The 20,329-nt window shown below is 40.9% G+C and overlaps 1 protein-coding gene across 2 annotated transcripts in view; it reads right to left on the bottom strand.

The window, feature by feature from the left end:
- Window positions 1-20,329, bottom strand: part of CLSTN2 (calsyntenin 2) — a 311,640-nt gene that overhangs the window by 69,001 nt on the left and 222,310 nt on the right. For both annotated transcript variants that reach the window (XM_063166527.1, XM_063166528.1), the window contains exons 3-4: window positions 8,785-8,980; window positions 7,015-7,223 (exon numbers count right to left, since the gene is read on the bottom strand). In XM_063166527.1, coding sequence (XP_063022597.1) covers window positions 7,015-7,223; window positions 8,785-8,980 — 405 coding nt within the window. The remainder of the gene's footprint in view (window positions 1-7,014; window positions 7,224-8,784; window positions 8,981-20,329) is intronic.

Below are 20,329 nucleotides of genomic sequence, written 5' to 3'. Positions count from 1 at the left end.
AGAAATAAGATACTTGTGGGAAAATATAAGATGGGGGTGATATAATGTGGGCATGGCTCTGTCAAAAAACATCTGCTCAACAACACTTTCTAAAGTAAGATGGTAAAAGTAATTAGCAGTTACATCTTGACACGTGAGCTATTAGTGCACTCTCCTTTTCCACATTTGCCATAACACCTGGCTTTAACAGCCACCTTCCTGAGATCCACCACTGAACCCAAGTATCTTCCTGTTTTCTCAAAAGCTATTACCCTGTAGAGGAGAGACATTTTAAAAATAGGAAAAGCCCTAAAATCACCCCCTGCATTACAGTGTTTAGCAGTATTTGATAGGGCAGCACATAGTTATCACATGCAAAATAAAACCCAGCAACAACAGGGTTTATCTGCTGAACCTGACTCACATAAAAAGGTAACAAATTGCCTGCTTTGGGAACAAAAACATCATAACTTTCAGAAGGAAAGGGAAAGATCTTTCTCTGAATAGTTCCTGGAGGACTGGGAGAGCACCATGCAAAATATATGGGTTTTCTATTAACAAATTCAGCATTTTAATCCTGTCCATTTCCACTGGAATTTACTTTTTGCACAAGTTGAAACTTCATCCTGTTTAATTAATTTTATGCTTTTGCTCAGGGCTGTTTGCTTTACTATCTCTTTGAATGAGGATTTTGTTCCAGAATTCAAAGAACAAACTTTGCAGCACTGCTACACGTAACATCTGCTTGCAAGCAAGGATCAGCAAAATCCAATTGTTTGTGCTAAATTTGAAATGGGCAGCCCCCCATATCCTGGAATTTAGTCAGATGCAGTGAACTGGTCCCTACAGGTGCTGGCCAAATTCTCTTTTGTTAGGCACAAAACTTTAGGTTTGGTTTGAGCATTTCAGTTTCATTTTCTTTTTTCTTTTCACACAAGTGGATGAAAAACAAGAGAAAGCAGAAAAATGCAGCTTCTTAAAAGAAGTCTTTCACTAAAGCTCCATTAATTTGACAAGTGACGACTTTTAGCCGCTGTCTCTCTGCTTCACACTTATCTTGTCAGAGCCCACCACTCTACTTTTTGCTACTACTACATTAAAGCCAACTCTAGGAGTTTATTGAAATGGAAGCAAAACTTTTCAGGTCAGGCCTGAAGAAAAGCTGTTGTTTGCATTTATCACCAGCTCCAGGTTCAAAGACTGTAGTTTAAATACACCCTTGCATCTGCAGTAAATGGCCCAATACCCCATTTACTGCTGGCTCTGAGTCTCTCCTGCTCTCTTTGTGGGCAGGGCACGCAGGTGGACAAACCCTTCTCATATTTAAATGTCTTGAAAGGAAAAATGGAATTGTGAACCGCTGAAGGCTGGTTTGGACCCAGGGCAGTGTCCTGCAGACTCTGGGGCTCTCTCTCTGGGGTGCCTCATGTTGCCAGGTGTTTTCAGGCCTGCCATGGGCACAGCTCTTTGCTCCCCACAAGAACTGCAACAACCACATCAACTCTGTCAGAACTCAGCACATCCCTCTGGGTGTCCAGAGCTGCCAGGACCCTGCCAGGGGGCTCAGAGACCCTGGCACACAGCCCAGAACACCTGTGGGCTTGATTGTGACCCGTGGAGCAAATTACCAGCTGTGTATGAGGACCTGAAAGCCACAGAAGTTTAAGCAGTGTAGTAATAAAATCATCACTAGGTGGAAAGGTAGATTTTGGGGTTTTTAGAATGGGGGTTTTGGGGACAAGATGGAGGGACTTGGGCATGTCCAGCCTTTCTTCTTCTTCTCTACCTCCATTTTCTGCAGTGATGTTGGCACTTTGGGATTGGTTTAGAGTAGAAGCTCACTGTCTAACACACGTGATAGGTATTGGAAAGTAATTGTAAACATGTTATCTGTAGTTGGTAGTATAAAGAGATAACACCACCCCAGGGGCAGGCAGAGTGCCTCTGTCTGTCCTGCTGAGCAGACCTCGGCTGGACAGGAGAAAAATTTTTTATAGATGATAAGATACAATAAACAACTCTGAGAGCGAGAACTGAAGAGCTCTGACTCATTCTATGAATGTGGAGGCTGAAACAGAGACTGTTCACGTGTCTCGGGGCTGCAATAACCTGCAGAACCCCCAAGAAACTACTTCATTGGGTTTTGAGTTAGTGATTGACAAAACAATCTAATCGCCCATTTTACTATCTTGAGTTGCCTAATTAGTGGCTGCCTAAGAGGATTTAATGAAAAACTGCCACTGTATGTATATACTTAATTACTGACTTTATATCTGCTCAGTTCTTCTGTCCTTTCTCCATTATATTATTTCATACATGAATCTTTGTATTTCCCTATTTGGTTCTTCTTGGTATTATTTTAGTCTGTGATCAGCAAAGATAATTCTCAAGAAACCAAAACTGTCCAACTGTCCTACAGGATTTATAAATCATTACAACATATTTACATTTCATTAAATTTATCTTCCAAGATCTGTATTTCATTATGGCCATTTCAGATTTGGGCCACAAAGATTCTGACTCTTAGGTGTTGTTCTGGAAGGTCATTTGGATGACTTGCATATGTTACCCAATAGTTTATTGATTTCCTAATATTGTTTTTTCTTACCTCTGATACTTTATGATTCTTTGGGTTTTTATAACTTAATCAATACAGTTAAAAAGCTGACACAGAAGGAAAGCACTATAAACACAGACTAAGTAAAGTTTTAGAGATGATAGTCTGAAAGTTTCTGTTTACATCTCACCAACAGACAAAAAAGTAATTAATAACATTAAAAAGAGAAAATTTTAATGGAGAAGTAAGTACACTTCTACATAATTCAAAATTAGGCCATACATTTTTTATTGAGTTTTCCTAAATATCTGCCTTTCCCTGAAAATACCCAGAGCTAAAACCAGCTATTTTCAAACAACAAAAAGCAGATCAGTGACTAGAGGAATATAAAAAGACCTTCCTGAGGACACAGGAGGACATTTACATGTCTGTTTCTTCAAGGTCAGTTTTGGGGATAGATAGATATAAACATTCCTCTTTTATGGCTCTTCCACCTTACTTTGGAGCAGACACAAGAATGGGGAAAAAACTTGACTGATTTAGTATGGCAATTCCCTCCTAAATTCCACAGTTACTAAATCAATTGATCTTCCTGTCAAAAAGGTTCATTCTTTCCATTTGACAATGGAAAGAATCTGTCATTTAATAAATATATAAATATCAAATGCAGATGCTCAGCTATAAAGTTTGGCTTTACTTTCCTGGCCATATGAAGTGTGCACAGCTCCTGCTGCAGCCCTGGGTGCTGTAAAGGGGGATTTTGTGAGGTCCTGTTCTGTCCAGGATTTGTAACCTGATAAAATCTGTACAGCCTGGACAGGTCCCTGTCTCATCCTCACACTGAACGGTTTGAACAAGCATTTGTGAAGTGCTCCCCAGAGCCAGGTGGCAAATAAGAATCATCCCCATTTCTGAGGTGAGACTAGGTCAGAGCTGCGACAGAATTTGTATTTATACCTGAGTTCCCAGATCATCTGACCATAATCCCTGACAAATAAAGCACAAGATACATGAATAAAAATGGCTTTTGCTGGCATTCTGACAGATCTGTGCATTGTGGTTTAATTTTTCTGTCACCTGAAAAAAGCCTACACTGTTGCTGCAGTAACTGACTTGACTTGCATTCTCTGCTAAGGATAAAATGAGATTAATCTGCATGCAATACTACTTTAAAACATATTATGCCTTACACCTTTAATCACAGTTCTTTGCACAGCAAAGCACAGATTTGTCCCCTGCCTTTACATGACTGTGTTTTATGACTCAGAGTTCATTGCCCTCTGAGTTGGGCTCATCATACACAAGACTGCATTTTACTAGTGCTATAGTTTCAGAACACAAAGCAATTTCATCCACAAGGAAATCACATACCAAGGGCCAGTCGCCAGAGATAACCGAGAAGTTTTATATTACCTTCCCAAAGTAGGAAATACCCTCAGGCTGATGCTGCTTCCTGTGCCCTCTCACTCCTGCCTCCCCTGGAGTGGGGATGAGGCAGCCTGTGCACCAACACCTGAGCCCGCAGGGCTCTCTCTGCCTCTCTGCAAACCTTCCCCAATGTGCAATTCAATTTTTCAAGCCCAAAAAACTGCTCCATGCATGGATCTAGGGACAAGAAGTAAGTTTTACCTAACAAGACACTGGCCTGCCAAAAGAAAAAGAGCTGATCGTAGAGCTCCATCTTTTTACAGACCTAAATTCAGGGTTAGTTTCATGTGTTGGTCATGAAAAAGTCCACCCTCTGGGGCAGACAATGGCATGTTTTCCTCACAATTCACCCTCACCTCCATCTTTTGGGGCCCCTTTCCATATTTAGATTTGATTTTAAGGTATTTACTTATCTTCTTTCTGAGTAATGAAGCTCCACATGTAGGTGACTGAAAAGCATAAAAAAAATCATAACCTGCAGGAGACACAAGAACCTAGATTTGTATTTCACAATGGCTAAAAAAAACCCCCCTGTTAACAAAATCCTAATTAGCACAGTATTACCAGACAGACCCAGGCATCTCATACATCTATTTTAACCACCTGACCAGGAACAAAAATGGGCATGTTTCCAAAGAATTTGCACCACAGAAAGTTTCTATCAGCTGCCATAGAGAGACATTCTCAGCAGTGAAATGTGGTGGAACTAAGCAGCATGATTTTATCACAAAATAAAAGTATAGTCATCTATTCTGACTTTGTCTCTAATCCCAGTGGGTTTAAGCAATTACCATTATCTTAAAAAATTGCAAATTAGACTGCAATTACTGTTGGTTGTGGCAGCACTGTTCTTTTAGTGAACAAATAGATCAAAAATATTAATTGAACTCATGACCAAGAAACTGCAAGTATTACACCCTTATGCCAATTATTCACTGCAGGCTTTAAAGCCACATTTAAATCAATGATTTTCTCACTGCCTTTGCTGCAAAGCAGGTCCCAGGCACATGAGGACAAAGATGTAACCAACGACTCCTGGCATTTCCTATGCTTTTGATCATATCTGTGACTGTAAAAAGCCACGAGCACTCCTGAAGCAGCTGCTCTGTGTGATAGGAGCTGAAAAGGCATGAGTAATAGAAATGACTACTCTGTATCACACCAATTTCAGGGTATTCTCTGTCCCTTATACCTGCCACAAACCCCACAGGAAATTTTGAGACAACGTGTGGCTTCCCCGAGTACCCACCCTTCACACAGACATGGAGCCTTGGAAAAAAATGGATTCAGAGACACAGAGAACTTTCTTTTATGACAACATGGGAAACCTCACAGTTAGATAAAAAAGCCACGGAGAGGAAAATCTTCCAGGGAATTGCTTCCAAATATGTCCTTCCAAATGCCCAGTTGCTGTAAAAAATCCTTTGTGCAGTTCTCAGGATTCTCAAGAATCCTCAGGGCTACTGTGGCAGCTGCCCTCATTTACTCAAATGCAAACATATTCCTCATGGTTGCACTTCCCATATCATACACTTGCTTCCCAGTGTGTGATAACGAGATGGATTTTTCCCCAAAGTCATTAAAATTTATTGATGTAACAGGTTATTATCTTCTGATGCTCATCTGTGCATTGTGCAAGAACTGAACAAATATAGATGAATAATTTTTGAACAGGGTTAAGAGTTTTTATAAAACATCCCAACATAAAAATGACTGCTCAGAGAAAACAGTAGCTCCATGCATGCATTCAATTTACAATTTGGCCAAAAGTCAGATTTAACTTCTGAATTGTACTCTCCTCCTACAAACTTGGATTAAATGTTTCTGCTAGGAGAGATAAATCAGAGCATTGCCGGGTATGCACACAGGGTGTTTCTTCAGGGGAAACTATTTTGTATAATCTGAAGCAAGCAGAGAATGGGAGGAAGGACCTTCCACACACTTTTCATACAACTCTGTCACCGTTCCCAAACTCAGTTCCATGTTCTTTGCTGATCCAGGAAGCTGACATACAAAGCCACTAAGATCAAAAACTGCTGCCTATGGAAAACTTAATATGGTTTATTATTTTCACTAAAATATAAAATATATACCTTTGAAAAACAACTAAAACAAACCAACAAAAACTTAAGAAATGGTACTTATTCTCCAAAGTACATTTTCTTCCATGCTGCAGTGTGACTGTGTTCACAGGGGTTCTTGGAATGGGGAAGAGACAAGGATCTGAATCCATGTTTCAGAAGGCTTGATTTATTATTTTATGATCTATATTACATTAAAACTATACTAAAAGAATAGAAGAAATGATTTTATCAGAAGGCTGGCTAAGAATAGAATAGCAAAGAATGATAACTAAGGTTTGTGGCTTGGACTCTCTGTCTGAGCCAGCTGACTGTGATTGACCATTAATTAGAAACAACCAACATGAGACCAATCACAGATGCACCTGTTGCATTCCACAGCAGCAGATAACCATTGTTTACATTTTGTCCTGAGGCCTCCCAGCTTCTCAGGAGGAAAAATCCTAAGGAAAGGACTTTTCATAAAAGATGGCTGCAACACTGTAATGGATAATAATGGATAATGGATCCACTTCAGAAGCACCACAGCTGGGCAGGTCTGTGGACCCATGATCCTAAAAGCTTTAACCATCAATAAACATATGCAGAATATTGCCATATTCGGGTTCTGATTCAGGAAATTCAGGGGAATAGAACTGGCTGTAACCCAGTAAATAACCCCTGCATTGGGGAACACATGCTGCCTTGGGGAATGCCATCACTTGGATGGGAAACAGGATCTGAGACAATTAGGAGAATGGACCAGGTGACCAAGAGTCATGTTGCTCACCTAAACCTAGTGGTTTAATTTCCACAGGAGATTACTGCATGGCTGTACACAAAAGGGATGGAATCGCTCGGTGTGAGGGTTCCTCTGCCCTCAGAGATGAGAACAGGATTTCTCTCTGGAGTTCCCTCTCCAGCCAGGTGACCAGCTCGTGCCCCCAGCACTGCCAGCCCTGCAGACAGCCCTGCTGGGGCCACACTCACCGTTCCTGTCGATGGCAAAGGGAACATCCGTGGTGACGATCTCGTAGTTGCAGATCTGGCTGAACTGGGGGGAGCAGTCCTCGTCTGTGGCTTCCACCTGCAGGATGCTGTCATAGATCTTCCCCTCTGTCACTGAGGCCTTGTACATGCTCTCCTTGAATGCTGGGGAGAACTCGTTGACATCCTTCACCTGGATGTGGACTACTGCCCTAAAACAGGCACAGAAGAATATCAAAGAGAAAAGTTAATTTATTGTGACACCTCACTAACAGTTTATTTTCAAAACACTTGAAAAGACTAACAAAACGTATCTAGAAAACTATGTGAACTCCTATTAAAATGAGATATTAGAATTTTTATGTTTCATTTCCTCAATTTAGCATCTTAAGTGGCACTAGGTAAAAGTCCATTGCCATGGCTTGTAAGGGAGAGAGTTTTTATGGTTTTTGCTATTAAAATCTGCCCTCAAAAATGAACCCCAGCAGAAAGCCAATGATATCATTACACAGTAAAATAAGACATAGTAGTCTTCTGCACCCACTACCTAAAAATGAGCAGTTTACAGGCATTCTTCCATATTAAGTAAAGCTCTCACCTTCTGCTGCTGACAATTATCTAATTCTTCAAGTAGTCACAACACCGCACATGTGTTTAGTGAGTGAAACCCAAAGGCCTTGCTTTGGAAGGCTTTGCTTTCTGGTTTGATGGGCAGGGTGACAGAGGGACACAAAAGGGGTGTTCTGCAGCAACAGCAGAGCTGCAATAAAGGCTGGGACCCCAGGCAGGGTGGCTGAGCATGAGCTGCTAGACAAAATCAGTGGGCCAGACTTCATTTAGTCAAGATTAGACCAAAATTTTCCACAACTGGATTTCTACCAGATTGTTACTAACGTGAGAGGGGGAAACATAATAAAATTTTATATTGTGAAGCAAAACCTGTTTCTGTGATTTGATGGTTATCTGCTATTGCATGCTTCTTCCTAACTCTGTATTCTTTTTAAATAAATATCCTGAAAACTTCAGCTTGCATTACAGACCAAATTAAAATTTTAATTGTCATATGTCCTGGATGAGCAAAAGGAAGAATGATTACTATAAATCATTTATTATAATGGCTCTCAGCAAAAGGAACTATTTGTACAGCACTTATACATCTACGTGAGTTAAATCCATCTTCAATGACAAATGAGCTGGAGCTTTGTTTCTTGAATTCAAAGGGGAAAAAAGGCACTGTGCCACCAAAGCTTATTCAGGGAATTGGCTCCACAGTAAAAGTACCACCTACTGACCTTCAATACACTCCACTTCAGAGGACTTCACTTTCTCTGAGACTTGTTGGACAAAAGCTGAGGTCAGACTCCATTCAAATGTGACACTGCTCAGCTTATGGCACAGATATGCTAAAAAAAGGGGATGATTCCTCTTTTCTTACCATTTGAAATGAGATGAACAGAGAGAAAACCTATTTAAAAATTGCAAATATCAATTGAAAGCCAGTTTCTATGACCTGGATGTATTCAAAATGAAAGCACAAATGGAAAATATAAACCGAAACTGAGATGCATTTATCCACTTGAACGGGGATCCTGTGCAAAGCTTTAACTGAAACAAACAAAAAGAAATATATTTTCTACTAGGAAAAAGGAATGAAAAAATGGCTGGAATATTGCAACTACAATTTATCTTTATTTGTTTTCTACCTGAAATAACATAGACTGTGGAGCAAATGTATGCCAAAGCAAAAAAATATTTCTCCTCATTTTCACTCACTTGTGAGATTTCTTCCAGTTGGTTCCACCTGGTCCTGATCCACAGTCGTAGGCCTGGATGATGAATGTGTATTCCTTCTGCAGCTCACAGTCAATGGGACTCCTTGCTCGGAGCCGACCTTCTCCAGATGTCTTGTTCAGCACAATGGCCTCAAAGGGCATCTCTTGCCCATGGATTTTAAAAGCACAAATTTCACCTGTGAGGAACAGCACAAAACAATCATAACTGGGGGAGAAGGGGGGTGGGTCTAAGTCTTATGCACTGGAGAGACACCTGCAAAGTTCATTTGTATTTCACCTGCTTTTCCAGAGGAGGGAAACACAGACTCAGGCACCAGGTCACTGTGTATCCAAAAGAACCATTAGGCAGGTGTTGTGCAGTGGGATGCTCTGAGTACAGCTCCAGGCACACTCCTCCCTCTTCCTCTGTCAGTACTAAATGGTTCCTGAAAGCCCCAGAGGCCATTCCATATGGTACCAACAGCAACAGTGAGCTAAATTACATTTGAGCTAAATTAGGAGACTGTATTTATTTAAAGGAAATAACAAAAAGAAAAATAGATAATACTCCAGAGGTGGTCCTTTTATAACTGCTGTCACTCCTTGAGCCCCTTGAGCTGCCAAGGTGGTGGTAGCTGTGCAGATTCTTGCAGTTCAGTTTCCCAACAGTGGAAAAACTAACGGTGCAGAACACGGGCACATTCAAAACACATCCTGCTTTATTTACAGACATACATCAGCTCTGGATCAGAAGCAGCTGAAGGCACACCGAAAAGTGTCCCTTTTGGACATCTCAGTTACACACCCACATTCTCACTCTCATACATGAGTGCCTTCCTGGCAGCAGCTCACTCTGCCTCCAAACTGTTTCCTGATGCAATAGATCCATAGCACCTCTCAGATGAGCACTCGAGAACAGAACAGATGATAGAGCAAGGACTAATCAAATTGATTTGATCAGAAAAGCCAGCATAAAGGATATTGTGGGAATATGAGACTGGAAAGGGAAAAAAGACCCAATTTCTGGTGTTCCTTTTTTTATCCTTCATAATGATAGCAAGGATATGCACACTGAGCTAATTTCATTTTACTTTTAGTTCAGTCTCTATATCCTGCTCCTATGCAAGATACTCCAGAATCCAACTTTAAAAATGAAATATTTATATAAAGATCAATATGACTTAAATATTTTTATGACACATTAAACACATGCTTTTTTATGAGCAAGTCAGTCTCAGGACATGCATTATAGATTCAAAGCCATCTCCCACTCACATAATCCTTTTCCATTTATTTCCAATTTACAGTTGCAGCCTTTTGAAAATCTCCTTGCCAATCATATCTGAGCCAAGTGCCAAATTCTAAATTAACTCTGAATCTGTGACCTCTAATTCAGGCTAGGTTCCTGTTGCTCTATTACAATATATTGTTTATTTTTGCAAAAGAGAACAGACGGTGACTTTTACAAAGTGCTGAAGTTCATAATTCCTATTATGTGTGAAAAATAGAAAATGGCAAGGGCGTGTGTGCAGGGAGGGTGGGGATTAGGTATGGAGCTATAAACACAGAATTTTAGAATATTTCCTCCACTATCATCACACTGGCTTCCCTTTATGACCACAGGAGCTGAAGCTTTGCTCAGCTACATCCACTGACATTTAGGCAGACGAATCCCACACTTCACAATTGCAATCAATCCTGTGAATGCCTTTAAAGGACCAGCACACGGTTGTTTTGGTAATTATGAGGCGCTGAAAACATACACGAAGCATTGCTTACACATTTTCCTGCTGTGCCCTCTCCCTCCAGGGGTGTGAAAGGGCTGTGGAGTTTCTCAGGACAAAGCTGTGCTCTTTTCCAGGCTCTCTGCTCTCCACTCTCAGTGAGCTCAAATATTTGGGCTACAGAAGAAGCAATGGGCTTTAGCCTGACATTTTCAACACCTTGCACATCCTAAAAGCAGGCTGCACAGTGATAATGAACTGTGCACAGGGCCCAGAGCACAAGATGAAGAGAAGGCTGAAGGGCAGCAGCCTGTTCAGCTGTAATCACAGGCACTGAGTTTGCATCCCACTGCTGTCACACACAACCTTTGAAAAAAATTATCTGCATTTCCTTGTAACTTCAAAACAAAACATTCATCTAAAAATGATATGGTGGATTTCAGCTTTATTTTAATTGAAAAGAAAATAAACCGGTGCAAACATGGGAAATCTAATAGCAAATACTGTATGTTGTGTGCTATAAAGACTGGCCTTCATAGTTCCTTAATAAAGTTTTCCTCAGATGCACAATCTATCAACAAAAATCCTAACTTCAGTGCTTTGTCTTTATTATTTTATTGATCCACTGTTTGATTGCAAACAAGACAGCATTTGCAGACGTCCAAGCTACAGTTCTTAAAAAGTAGAAATAGCTCCAGGCAGATAAAAGTTCTCTCAGCCCTTATCTAAATATGAATAAATTTTCCCTCTCCAAAGGCAGTGCCCTAATGCAAAGCAATCATAGAAGCAGCACATGTTCCAATCAGTTCTCATCAAATATTAGAAGTCTCCATATCCCGCTCCTATGCAAGACACTCCAGCTTTAAATGTGACTCTAATTTTGCCTCCATATTCCCATTTGCCAAAAATAAAATAATGACAGCTGCCTGGAAATAATGAGATATTTGTAAACACACTGCAAAAAACCCAACATGCACTTCCAGAATGTGGCTACAGAAACCTGCTTATTCCAGAAAACAACTGGAAATGTTGTTAAAAATTGGGTAAGATTTTTTTTTCAAAAGAAGGGCTTTATTGCTGTTTCCAAAGAAATGAACTAACACTGTTGAACAATTGAAATGTATAGGATCATCACTTTTTAAAAAGGTGTCTTAATGGCTGTATTGCAAATGGAAATCATAACAGAGTTGTAAGAGCTGTAACAAAGCAGAGTATTAAGTAAGGTCCACTGCCAGACACAAAGACATCGACAGATCTATAGAAATACTCTTATTAAGCATTTCAAACAATGCCTTTAAAATGTAACAGATATTATTTGTAATTATTAAATAGAGCTAAAGGGGTTTATTTTAAGCCAGCTGAGCTAACCCCAGACTGTCAGAGATCAGACAGCTACAGAGGCTGAGCTGGGCAGCATCACCGACCTTCTGGCCCTGGTACAGTGAAAGCCAAGGGAGAGGGAAACTCGGGGCAAGAACAGAAGTGAAGGCATCATGTCTGGTCTCTGACACTGACCACGCTGGTGAGGGGAGATGCAAAAAGGACTTTATGGCAAAAGAGATAACAAAGGACATTACTAGCACGAGAAGAAGAATCAGAAGACTGTGTTTCTAAAGGGGACCAGTGTCACAGACATCTTTTATGAAAAATCCTTTCTTTAGGATTTTTCCTCCTGAGAAGCTGACAGGCCTCAGGAACAAAATGTAAACAATGATTATCTGCTGCTGTGGAATGCAACAGGTGGATCTTTAATTACCCTATGTTTGTTCTTTCTAATTAATGGCCAATCACAGTGAGCTAGCTCGGACAGAGAGTCCGAGCCACAAGCTTTTGTTATTCTTTCTTTTTCTATTCTTAGCTAGCCTTCTGATGAAATCCTTTCTTCTGTTCTTTTAGTATAGTTTTAATATAATATATATCATAAAATAATAAATCAGCCTTCTGAAACATGGAGTCAGATCCTCATCTCTTCCCTCATCCTCAGACCCCTGTGAACACTGTCACAGACCAGGACAAAGGGGTCAAAATGGAAAATTTTACAAACGTAGTGACCTGTAAATTCTGGCAAACTGTGTAATAAATGGCTTTGCTTTGCTGGCATCAGTGGAGTCCATGTCAGTCGATCCTTGCACCAGACATACATGATGCCAATGGGAACAGTGCCAAGCTTATCTTACTGGGCCCTTAGGTAAGTCTGAGTTTGTAAATCACTGGAGAAAAGCGAGGCAGGGTTTCTCTCCTCCTCAGACTCATCACTGAAGTTTCAGGACATTTGCACCCCCTTCTTCCCTGCCCCTCTGCAAGGCTGAAATAGTGAGAGTGCAAATTGGGACATCATATTTCTCCCAACAGACAACCCAGCAAAATTCTGTGCTTTGTTCTTCATTTCATTTGAATGGGTTTGTGAGCAGGTGGATATAGGATTTTGTGATCATAGAAATGGTGGGAGCACTGAATTACTAAAGAAAGGAAAAGCTGGTGACACCGTGTAAAGGTAGAAGCACATTCATGAAATCCTACAGCAATTGCCAAGGCAGAGGGAAAATTTCTCTTCTCCCAGGCGAGGATACACACTCTGAGGGCTTCCAGTTGCTTCCTATAAAAACTTCTGGGTTCAGGGCTGAACTCAACTGAGAGTTTCATTTTAACTAAACTCTGGACATGTTTTTTCTTTAAATCATTCAGACTATCATTAGCCATAAGCACCTATGAATTTTGAAGTTTACATTCTTTTAAGTTTTAAAGCCATGGCAGATCCCTGTGTTACTAATCCAGGGGTAATAAGGATATTATTTCGTCTGTAAAAATAATAATAGACTGAAAAAAGGTACTGAGGGTTCATCATTACAGTAGCATAACCAACAAATTTATCCACTGTTTGGAAATTGATAAAGACAATGTTTCACATTCAGTCACATTTGCATGCAAGATTTAGTGATTATAAGCCTTGATCAATAAAATTGTATTACAAATTACTGTCTTTTATATGAAACACCACATTCATGCTTCTTCCAGTGAAATAATAATCCCCAATGTTACTCCTTTAATAACTACACAGCCTCATTCACTTGAAATCAATTTCAGAAGTTATTAAGAAACACTGAGGATTATTTGGCTTTTCACAGCTCCCTTTCTACTTCCTCAGCCTTAACTACACCAAGAATACTGAATACTTCAGATGGAAAGCTGGGATCTCTGACATTCCATCACTGGCATCAATAGTTAGAAAGGCACAAGTTATGTGTGAATCAGGAATCAGGAAATGCTGTTTCACTGTGCTGGCTGAGGTTCAGCAAGGCCAGGCCGGGCCACCACGAGCCTGCAGTGCTCCAGGCTGGGGTTGACAATGCCTGACAGAACAGGACCTGTGGGTGCTGCTCAACAGGGGCTGAACATGAGCCAGGTGTGCCCAGGTGGCCCAAAAAGCCAATTTGGTACCTGCCCTGGACCAGTGTGGCCACCAGGACAGTGACTGTCCCCCTGTACTCAGCACTGGGGCAGCCACGCACCAAACCCCGTGCCCAGTTCTGGGTCCCTCACTGCAAGAAAGACCCCGAGGGGCTGCAGTGAGTCCAGAGAGGGGAACTGAGCTGGGGAAGGGCTGGAGCACAAGGCTGCAGCACAAGGCTGCTGAGGAGCAGCTGGGGGAGCTGGAGGGGGGCTCAGCCTGCAGAAATGGAGGCTCAGGGGAGACCCCAGTGCTCTCTGAGAGGAGACTCTCGTGGCATGGGAGTCAGTCTCTTCTCCAGGGTAACAACTGAAAGGGTGAGTAAATGGCTCGAGTTGTGTGGGAGCCCAGAACATCCCTCTGGCTGTCCAGGATGGCCAAGATTCCTGCCAGGGGGCTCAGAGACCCTGGCACAGAGCCCAAAACACCTGCGGGTTTGATTATGGCCCATGGAGCAAATTACCAACCTTAGATGAAGATCAGCAAGCCACAACAGTTTAGGTAGAATAATAATGAAGTTATCATGGGGTGGAAAAGTAGATTTTTGGTTTTTGGTATGGGGGTTCAGGAGGCAAGATTGAGGGAACTGGGTGTGTCCAGCCTTTCTCCTTCTTCTTCTTGGCCTCCATCTTCTGCTGTGATGGTGGCACTGACAGTTTGGTTTAGAGTAGAAGCTCACTGTCTACGTAGATGAGAGGTATTGGAAAGTAATTGTAAACATTGTAGATGTAGTTTTTAGTATAAAGGCATAACACTGCCCTGGGAGCAGGCAGAGTGCCTGGAACTGTCCTGCTGGATGGACCTGGGCTGTGCAGGAGAAAATTTTGTATAGATAAGAAACAATAAACAACCTTGAGACCGAGAAATGAAGAGCTCTGACTCCTTCTTCAAGCACCAGGCTGGGAAAAGAGACTTTGGAACTGTTCTTGGGGTCACTCTGACCAGCCAGAGATCCTGACAAAGTTGCACCAGGGGAGGTTTAGATTGGATGTCAGGAAAGAAATGTTTCCACCAGAAGTGTGGGTCAGGCACTGGCACAGGGTGCTCAGGGCAGCAGCGGCATCACCATCCCTGGAGGGATTCAGAAGCCCTGTAAATGGGTTCTGGGTTCAGGGACATGGGTTAGTGGTGGCTTGGAACTGCTGGGTTATTGCTGGACTCAACAGTTCTACAGGTTGGACTCAATCATTTTTCGAGCCTCAGTGACAACTGCATGCTCAGGCAAACTCGTGATTCCTTATGGAATGGAGATCACTCTGCTGTGTCCAGGACACGTCTGGATGTATGACTACACACATGGACTTGTTCCTGAAACCATCTGTTAACTTGAACTATGTTTTAAAGAGATGAATTGTTTCCCACAAGTGCTTTGAAATTATGCAGCTCCACAATACAGAGATGCTACAGAAAAAGCAGAGGGGTGACAAAGAGGTCACATCTCACTAAACGGCAGAGAGAGCACACAAAAGTGTTATAAAAGCTCCACAAGAAGAAAAGCTTCAATTCTGTCTTGTACCTTTTAGGTGGCAGTAAATCAAACATGAAGCTCAAATCTCTGGGAAACCAGGCTTCATTAGTTTGCTGCTGACAAAATTACTCATTTACATTCGTATCCTGTTCTAATTTTATTACTCTCTAGACTTTTATTACACTTCCACGTGGGTTTTTCTCCAACATGCAAGTCAATACAGATAATCCTTTATTTAAAATTAAGGTTGCAGTTTTATACTTCCTGAGGTAAGCACAGAGACCCTGGAAGATCCCAAAGAATCAAAAGTCCCAGGATCCCATGGCGAATCCACTCCCACCTTGAAGGAGACAAAACCCCTGCTCAGGACAGATGCATATCAAGCTTTGATGCAAAGAACAGGCAGAAATGCCATGATCAAAGTGTTACAGTGACCTCCAAAGCTTTGCACATGAATGACAATGACACTCCTGTCTCCCTAGGCCTGTCCTTCAAGAAGGTGCATCCTAATCCAGCTCCAGGGATCCATCAAGTCCTAACAGAGGTATCTGACTGCCACCACTAAAGAAGAATCTCCATACACTACATGCCACCTGTAGACTTCCAAAAATTTTATATAATGTGTGGATTTGCTCGAGGCATGACTCTCCTCTTGTTCTAACTAAAAGTTTGTCAGCAAAACTGAAGTACTCTCAGTATGAATCCAATTTGAATCTTTAAGGCTTTACATGCAGATGGAAACATAAACACAGGCATGCTGTTCTTGGAAAATTTATCAGCAAGGATTTCTCCTGGCACTTTGATGGCCACCTGCAAATAAGCACCTGCTGGGACACTGCTCAGTTTGCTGTTTTCTCAGAAATACAGCGCTGACCCACGACCTGCTGGCAATGTCAGATTTTCCAATAACTTTTTTTAGGGGTTGCTGTTCCTCTGTTTGGTTTTTTTTTTTATAATCCAGCCTTCCACAATAACAGTTGTATACAAGTTTCTCTGCTGGAATCCTGCAAACACCTCCTGCAGTGCAGAGCTGGTGACCTTTGGAGTGTCTCCATGCCACTTGGAAGGTTCACAAGTTTTTCTATCACAGGCTGTTGCTACTGTTTAAATAATTACTGAAAGCAGAAGGTTATGTTTTGAAGGAAGAAAGACAGTTTTTTGGGAAAATGAGGCAAAATAATAACTAGAGATGTAAAATAGCTGTAAAGATAGGGAAATAATATAAGGGAGTAACTACTGTATATGCTTTTCCCGCTCATTTAAGTCAATGCTATTAAACTCACACTACAATACTAAATTCCAGGAAGCAAACACTGAAATCATGAATAGAGGGAGGCATTCATGCCTTAATACAAAAAATTATTATTTCCTCATATCTAATGTTATGGGCAACACGCTCTGCAAAGAAAGAGCATAAATCCACTGCTACACTTCTGTTCCATGGATTTGAAACTGGAAGAGGGGAAAACTGCACTTGCACTTCAAGTTATTCATAGGTGCCAGAAGCTCACACCAAATGAACCAGACCTCATCCTTCTCCTGAAGCAGGGACCAGCAGCTGCTCAGGATAAAGACAGTTCTGTGGGCAACATAAAAGCAGCAGTGATATCTGGGTTTCCTCCTGGCTCCACAATAAATTTCCCTCATCTACAATTTTGTTTACATAAATGTTGCTTAAAAAGTGTGATTTTTCTGGACAAACTGTGATTTTAGTGAGATATCTGACCACATTGCTCTGTTGGCATCCCCAACTGCTGAGATGCACAAAACGTCCCACTCAGGTCTGCACTCCACCTCAAATGATGGAGAACTGATAGATGTTTATTTGAAAACTGCAATAAACCTTGAGGTGGATTAGAAAAGCAAGTAACAAGGAGATAAATGTTTGTGCACATAAAGATGTGGTTAATTAACTACTGACTGTGCCTTTTGCAAACACCCTCTACTCTACAAGCATAGAAATATAAAATATTTTCTTTCCTTCCTCCCATCAATCAAACCCTTACCAAATTAACACTCTATTGCAAACAGTTTGAAACACTTCCTAACCTTTTATCCTTTCTAAAATCTGCCATATTCAAGAGAGTCAAAAAAGGAAGAAAGTGTGATTTTAAGAAAAGTAGCAAAAAGGTATAGTTTTCTAACCAATGTGCGGAGCTCCATGCCCACTGCACCAATGGAAGGCGTTGTCAGGCTCAAGTCTCATGTTTGGAAGTATCCCATGGATTCAGGAGTGCATCCAGTGCCACACAGCCACACACTCAATGGGAAAAATGCATGTATTTTATGACTGGCTTTTCGCTAATATTAAAATGAATATTATATGTGTTGTGTTAGAAAGTATTAATTAATTAATTAATTAATTCTCTTAAGTATAGTTTCAGGTAATAAAAATGTTAAAATAGAAACTATGATACGTAGGATACTTTTTTAAAAGAAAGGACTCACAGCGAGATAGCAGCCACAGGACACCTGAATCTTTCAGAGAAAGAGAATTTATTGCCCCATTATCAGAAGAAACGAACTTCTTCCTGCCTTGAAGGAGCTGTCAGGATTCAGAGGAAGAAGCTGATACTGACCAGACAGAATCCTGTGTTTGAATGGAATTTATGCATCATGTATGAGGTGTATGAATATGCAACAGGTTGTTGTTTTTAAGGGTTAATCCTCTGTTAATGTGGGGCCTTTCTCAGGCTTGTGCTGCCCAGAAGAAGGTACCTGGACATCCATAACTCTTTGTCTCTGTTGTCTCATATTGTCCTAATTCAAACTGTCCAAATTATTATTACTCTAATTGTATTACTATTTTTATAACCATTTTATGACTATTAAACTTTTAAAATTTTAAAAACAAGTCATTGGCATTTTTCACACTCAGCACACAGGAGCTGCTGTCCCATTTAGTTACAGTGCTGTGGGGCACAGCACAGTGTCTCTAACAGTTACATGAGCATCACTGAGAAATATTTGCCTTGGCATTTTTTACAATACCACATTATAATGAAAAACTTGAAAAATTAATCCTGCAGCCGCGTAGTTAAGCCTGTGCAAAAAAGCACATTAATAAAAGGACCTTTATCCCCCAGGAGCCAAGTGAAGCTGTGAATTACACAGTTCCCAGCTGGGTCATTTTCTGCTTTCCTTTTGTGCAGGTGTCAATAACAATCACAAACACCTCTGGGTCCTTGTCTTCACACACATCACCTGCACTCTCTGGGCAATGCTCACTCACTCAAGGCTGTAATGTCTGCAGTTGTGGCTGCAGCAGATCAAAAATCTCTTTGCTTCAGACGCTCCTCTTGCAGGAGACACAGAGGCCCAGATGCTCCCACTGCCCTAATTCCACGTTCGTGCCTGAAAGATGGGTCACAAAGCTATTTCTCCTCTAGATTAGTGAGGTCTACACATAGAAAAAATAGGAGATAACTTGCCTTATGAGGCCCTGACCCAATTTAGTGTGTATATAATTTAAAAAAAAAAAAGGTGAACCTATTTTTAAAAGAGCGGCCTAGAGGTATCTGCATGTAAAATTATAAAGGTTATTACAATGCTTGCAGTAATTTCCTACCACTAAGTATTACTGAGCAGTTAAAGAACAAATGCTAATAAAAGATGTGAAAGTAGCTATGATGTTTATATTTCAAATTAAATAGAAACCTAGAATTAGGAATCTTGGTTAGCAAATACATATTGCTTACAGAATTCCTACAGTCCAACAGGCAAACCTAAACCAAATATTTCCTTCAGCAGGATAGGTGCTCCAACATGACCTGCTAGATTTGGCTCCCTTGTGAGATACACAGAGATAAACAAGAAAATGAACATCACCATGTCACACTCAGAGTAGAAAATCAGCAGCTGTTTAGTCTGCAGAGGGCTCAGCAGACTGACAGAAAACCTTACTTTTTAATTAAACTACTTTCCCTAGGGCCTTCTATCAAGGCAGACAATTTTTGAGATAAAGCAGCTTGGAAAATGTTGAATTTATTAAATGATTATTTCCCTGAATAATTTTAAAGGCATTCTTTTGGGGCATAGTTAGCTAATTTAAAGCACACAGTGAATGATCAATCAGTTTTTCTGTTTCTTTTGGATCAAAGGCATGAGTTAGAGCTAACTTGAGAGCTATATCAGGAACTTTGGACTGGCTAGCACATAACTTAAACAGTACACTCAACCATGCAAACCAGAGGAGAGCCAAGCACTAGGAGCTACGGCTGTCCTTCAAAAATAACAACCATAAAATAATTCCAATATTGTACCTTTGAATAATTGTGGAGCTTGCATGGCATTGGCAGCCTATGAAATGAGTTCAAAGGGAAAGTATGGATTTTTTCAGTGGCTCCCAAACTCTTGATAACACACACAGTGAAATTTCAGAGATGCATCAGGTGTTTTAGGACCCTTCTTCCTTTTGCCCATGAAAACACATGTGAAAGGCAAGGCATTGAGTGAGAGGATAGGAAAGGGATAAAGTGCTCACACATCCTCAGTTTTTCACTCAGCTCTTTACTCTGCTGTGGCCTCTTCTCACAGAAGCAGATTAAATAAAAAATTTGGGAACATTAATTTAATCTTGGCATGGAGCCTGGACGCAAGGGATTAGTCTGTGCATCCTGCAGACACGCACCAAAGTAGAGCACTGAGTTTAATTGTTACAAGAGTACCATATGGTTCCTCCTGATCATGGCTTTTTTTCATCTGTCTTTACTTCCACTTGCCTGTCTTTAAACAATCTGAAATACTCAGCTCCTGATGTAAAGTCATAATTTGGATTGGATCTCTTAGACACGCTAAGTTACTTTGGACACAAATACTTCTCCTGCAAAGCATCATCTCAAATGAAAAGCAACACAGTCAAAATTATAGCATCTGGCTTTTTATCAGAATGGAAATCACGTAGTGC

Source organism: Melospiza melodia, chromosome 12 (assembly GCF_035770615.1).
Source record: "Melospiza melodia melodia isolate bMelMel2 chromosome 12, bMelMel2.pri, whole genome shotgun sequence".
NCBI lineage: Eukaryota > Metazoa > Chordata > Aves > Passeriformes > Passerellidae > Melospiza > Melospiza melodia.
This window is presented reverse-complemented; position numbering and strand designations above follow the sequence as displayed.